The sequence below is a fragment of the Pundamilia nyererei genome, unplaced genomic scaffold (assembly GCF_000239375.1).
Source record: "Pundamilia nyererei isolate P.nyererei 1_Seehausen unplaced genomic scaffold, PunNye1.0 scaffold00256, whole genome shotgun sequence".
NCBI classification, from domain to species: Eukaryota; Metazoa; Chordata; class Actinopteri; order Cichliformes; family Cichlidae; genus Pundamilia; species Pundamilia nyererei.
Window position 1 is genome coordinate 159194 of NW_005187657.1, and position 5486 is coordinate 164679.

Genomic DNA, 5486 nt, shown 5'->3' on the forward strand with positions numbered 1-5486 from the left:
TTTTTATTTTTCCAGTTCATGAGGACTGTTTTCTTGGCTATGCATAGGGCAGTGAAAACCATATGGGTTATATTCTTTTCTGAAGTGACATTATCTAAGCTGCCCAACAAACACACTAAAGGGGACACTTTCACTCGTTTTCACAACAAGTGGTAGAAGACGAGTTATGTGACAAAGAACTAAAATAATAACAGCTAAAGATTTTATTCTCTTTATAAAAATATATATTTTTCAGGTTTTCCACCCATAGAGGTTTAGAGGTCAATACTGTGTGAAGTCAGCCTTCACATCAATTATCACATTTACATCGTGAAACATTTACATCATGTTGCATTAATTAAAATGAGCTGCAAATTAAACTGATGTCAGGTGAACTGGTGATTGCAGCATACATGACACACGCAGACCTGAAATAAACAAAGTCAACACTTTGTCCAAAGCATTAGAGTAAGGTCTACAAGCCTGGTGCCACATCGCATCTCTGGATGTTTTTCTCAGTTTTAAGTGTTCTTGAGCACCAGGTTTCTGGAGAGGATTCATTGGGCATCCACTGCTTTTTCACTCCTTTTCAGTCCAGCCATTGTACCTGATCAATGTTTGTTTTGTTTGTTTTTGTTTTTTGTTTGTTTTTGAAAAACAAAAACAAACAAAAAAAAGAGAAATGTGTGTGTGTTTGTTTTTGAACTCGATGGTCAAACCAGCGTTGTCTCTACACATGACAATTTTGTGTCGCAAAATACGTTGGTTAATTTCTTTTGTTGAATCAACAGAAAGTGTCAAAGACAGCAGTTTGACGGACATAAAATTGTATTTTTGGACCAACAAAGTGATTCGAGCTGTTTGCTAAAAATTGGCCCGTCTTGGTTAAAATGACAAAAGAAGAACCTGCAGGCCTAAAACCCGGCTGGCCACTCTCAGCCGTACGGCATGTGGTCGCCTGCTCAGTACACCGAGCTAAACCGGCACCCACAATCGACTCGTTCAGAAAAATCCACCATACATTATCATCTGTAAAGTATTTAACTGGCAACACCTTCATTTATCAGCATGACAGTGATCCAAACAGTCACTACAGATCTGACATGATGGCGGTTTGACAGTGTTTGCAACAGAAATGAACAAGTCTCAGTCAGCAGTGGGTTATTATATCTGGTCTTTGACAACTAATGTGAAGAGAAGCAGTGAAATACAAAGGCACATGCTGTTATCAAAACAATTTATAACCATTTTCTTTCCTTCTGAAGACATGCAAAAACCAAAAAGTTGTCAGACTTATTGGTATTAAAAGGTCGCATCTACGTGGTAGAGATTGTACAGATATACTATACTAATGCAGATATTTACAGTCTGTGTATTTGATTTTGTCTAGGCTCTGGGGATGATGATTACGAGGAACCCATCGTTCAGGATGGGGAGTCAAAGCAACAAGAGTCTGGTAGGTTCACGTAGTCCCTGCTTTTCTGCTCTTGACCATTTGCAAAGGGGTTCCATCATCATAGTTTGTGTCCAGTTTGTGTGGTTTTGTGTACTATCAGATGGCTTTCTTTCTGTGTTTTACTTTACAAGAATGCACGCAGGGAAATGCAGGCTGAACTAGATTAGGAAGGAACACCAGAGGAACCACCGAGTCACAGAATGACATCATTAACTCAACTTACAAAACACGAGAATCCAAAGACTCAGGGAAAGCATAAAGTCCCGAGGCCCTGATATAATTTGCATTAATTATATAAGAATCTTTTTCAGTGTGGCTTCACATCATACTTTGTTGTCTGTCTTTTACCTGTGCAGGTCGTGGTGAGACGGTGCAGAGGATCTTGGATATTCTGCGTTTCTTGGGGGCGATAGTGCTGGCGATGGTTGATGGACTCACTCAGTGGCTTAATTTACTGACTAAACAGTACAGAGAGATTTCTACTGTTTTGTGCAATGAGCGCTACTTCATCATCCAAAAGATTCAGCAGGTAAACACAACAGAGTGTGCAGTATGCACAAGCAAGTGCACATGCACGCACGCACACACACGGATCGTACATATGCATGCATGTGCGTACAAACAAATAGAAACGAACACTAACTACAGTCTGTGTGACTCTGGTGACAGCGCGGTTCAGCAGCAGACTCCAGAGATGATCAGGAATCTCAGGGCAGTGAAAGCTGCACCCTGGAGACGTGTTTGGACGACACCGATGCAGAAAATTCTACCAGGTACAGGTTTGCAGGGTCACCGATGTTTCCTGTGGATTTGATTTGATGTAGCTTTTATCCCTCTGGCCGTGGTGGGGAGTGGCGTCAGTTTTCAAGTGGTCCTTTGCATGAACATAGTTTCTCAGGAGCACCTAAAGGAATTACTTCAATTTTGGCATACATTTTTATTTTGACTGGGGGATAAAATGAATAGAAGTAGGTTGTCAAAGGTTAAAGTCATTATGACCTCAAAAACTACAATATTCACCCATAATAAATGTATTATCCAAGGCAGAAATTCCTCTTAATGTATGGAACTGTCCTACTTCAACACTCTTTGTGCTTGCCATAAAATGGACTGCATAATTCTAGAGTATCTTCTCTGCTTGACTGTTTTCTCCAGCATTTATATTCTATATTCTGAGGCTCTAGTAATGAACAGTGGATTAGTTTCATCCAAATGGTAAAAGGCAGGTCACCAGAGGATTTAAATAGTTGATGTTGATTTAATTCTGTAGATGAATCCACTTCTTGTCCTCAATTTTTGTTGGTGTGTGTCTCAGGTGCCTGGAGGATAGCATAAACCAGTGTACCCCCAAGCTAAGACTCAACAGCAGTGGGAATATCCTAACTCCAAAACCGCCATCCAGCAGTACGGGACTGATCCCAGACTTATCCAACCAGCAGCAAGGCAGACACTCCAGAACAGCCAGTGAGCTGCTGGGAGACAGGTAGATGCTGGGGACACTCTGAGTAAAGTTACCGACACTCACAGGCAGTGATTGTACTTTATGAAACTAGCAGTGTGCCACAAAACATCTCCCAAGCAGCCCAATTCTAGCATGTTTCTATGGAAGCCCGTTTCCGCCACTAAAAAAAAAAAAAAAGGATCCATAACTCAAAATTTTGAGTTATTTTCTCGAAGTTTCGAGTTACTTTCTCGAAATTTTGACATATTAACTTGAAATTTCGATTTATTAACTCGAAATTTTGAGAAAATAACTCGAAATTTTGAGTTATTTTCTCAAAATTTCGAGTTATTAACTCAAAATTTCGAGTTATTTTCTCAAAATTTCGAGTTAGCGCTGCCAATCAGTAATCTACGTGAATGACGTCATTTCCTCGTTACCCAGAAGCTGAAGCGTCAGCTACAAATGCTACAGCTAAGCTAAGTATTACATCCAGTCGCACAGATTGCTGAGTGTTTTCAGCCTGGCTTCACAAATGATGAAATCCCTGTTATTAGCTGAATCACACGGTGTTACTATCAGCAAACGCACTCGCCAAAGCGCCAATTTGTTGGGATCCGTTTTTGAGTGCGTGCCTGCACCATATGCTTCCGGGTAACAAGAAAGCGACCTCATTCACACATATTTTTGATTGGCAGAGCTAACTCGAAATTTTGAGAAAGTAACTTGAAATTTTGAGAAAAGTAACTCGAAATTTCGAGTTAATAAGTCGAAATTTTGAGAAAGTAACTCGAAATTTCGAGTTATGGATACTAGCTGTTTTGTTTTTATTTAGTGGCGGAAACGGGCTTCCATAAGTTTCAGTGTACTCTCTCCCATTCCCTCTTCCTTCACTCAGATTCTTTCTTTTGCACTGCATTCATGTGCAAACGTGTGGTCCTGACCAGCCTTGTGTCTCTACAGGCAGTTTTTGATCGAGGAGTTGGAACAGAGCAGAGAGTTTTTTTCCAGCCAGAGCCGTCTGCTGAAGATGCTGTTTGCCATGTACAACCTGCTGTCAGCCAACTCTGAGCTGGTCTGCTATTTCATCATAGTGTTAAATAATGTGGTCAGTGCCTCCGTCATATCGCTGGTCCTGCCCATACTGGTGTTCCTGTGGGCTATGCTGTCTGTTCCAAGACCAACCAAAAAGTTTTGGATGACTGCTATAATCTACACGGAGGTAAGAACAGAGAAATGTTGTTATTTTCATCGTGTGGGCTTTTTCAGTTCATCCATAAATATCTTACTATGTTGCTCAGTATCATGTGTAGCACGTATGAGTGCCTCTGTCCACACCTCTGTGCAGTGGAGAGTCAGCTAGATGCAGCTGTACTTGTATCCAGTAAACTTAATTTGTCCAAATTATTCAGACTAATATCTTGTGTTTTATGATTTAAAGCAGCCAATCGAAAGCTGGCTCATCTGTATATGACTTCTTTAACAGAGGACGGCGGGTCGGGGCTCTTTGCTGGTTTGACCGCTGGCTTCTCTGCTTCTTTTCAGGTTATGGTAGTGGTGAAATATATTTTCCAGTTTGGATTTTTTCCTTGGAACAGTAGTTTCGAGATGACCCTTGATAAGCCTTTCTTCCCACCTCGCATCCTTGGCCTGGAAAAGACTGACAACTACATCAGATATGATCTTCTTCAGTTGCTGGCTCTGTTTTTCCACAGATCCCTGCTGATGGTAAGTCCACCACTGATTTCGGCTCGAGGAGCCTGCAGAGTTGATTTCAGTAGGCCCTTGTCTGTGTGCTCCATGATGAGTGTTCAGACAGCACTGAGAAAAGGGGACATTTCTTTGTAATTTGGTTTGCCTGTTTGTGTACACACAGCGGTATGGCCTGTGGGACCATGAAGGCCCCATGGAGGATCACAGCGCTTCTCCAGAAACGTTTAATGTTGGAGTTAAAACTAGAGAAGGAGATGAAGATGGAAAGCAAAAGGCAAAAAGAAAAAAAGAAGAGAGAGAGGAAGACGGAGTCAGTACAGCCTCCACGCTGGAAAACCTGGAAATAACTGAAATCAGCCAAATTAAAAAGGTTGGTGTGAATACGAGATGTTGTTTGGTCTCGGTTACTGGGCTGTTTTTAAAAGAATGCTTTGGGACATTCATTAAAAGCTGCAGGATCATGTAACACAATCAGCACATTTACAGTCACCTGCCATTTCATTAGTTACACTTCGCTAGAACGGGTTGGACCTGCTTTAGCATCAGAGTCGTCACGGTGATGGAGATTACAGTGAACTCGTCGGCGTTTTCAAGAAATCCGTCTGAGATTAATTGAATTTTGTGACGCAGAACATTATCCTGCTGGAAGCAGCCTTTAGAAGATGGGTAGCAACAGGTAGGCTGTGGGGTTTAAATGACGGGCAGGTTGGTACTCAGAGGCCACGAGTGTGCCAAGAAGTACAATCCCAGCAGATCAGAGGTTTCAGAAATACTCAGACTGGCCCGTCTCGCACCCACAACCACGCCACCTTCCACGTCACTTAAATGAACTTTCTTGCAGGTTATCTTGAGCAAGTCTACATCCCTAAATGCATTCGTTTGCTGCTGTGGGATTAT

At 41.7% G+C, this 5486-nt stretch overlaps 1 protein-coding gene across 3 annotated transcripts in view; it reads left to right on the top strand.

Moving 5' to 3' along the window:
• The window catches only part of piezo1 (piezo type mechanosensitive ion channel component 1 (Er blood group)), an 80554-nt gene that overhangs the window by 57559 nt on the left and 17509 nt on the right, over nt 1-5486 (top strand). For all 3 annotated transcript variants that reach the window (XM_005749839.1, XM_005749840.1, XM_005749841.1), the window contains exons 33-39: nt 1370-1435; nt 1792-1964; nt 2105-2208; nt 2751-2918; nt 3840-4098; nt 4422-4604; nt 4753-4959. In XM_005749839.1, coding sequence (XP_005749896.1) covers nt 1370-1435; nt 1792-1964; nt 2105-2208; nt 2751-2918; nt 3840-4098; nt 4422-4604; nt 4753-4959 — 1160 coding nt within the window. The remainder of the gene's footprint in view (nt 1-1369; nt 1436-1791; nt 1965-2104; nt 2209-2750; nt 2919-3839; nt 4099-4421; nt 4605-4752; nt 4960-5486) is intronic.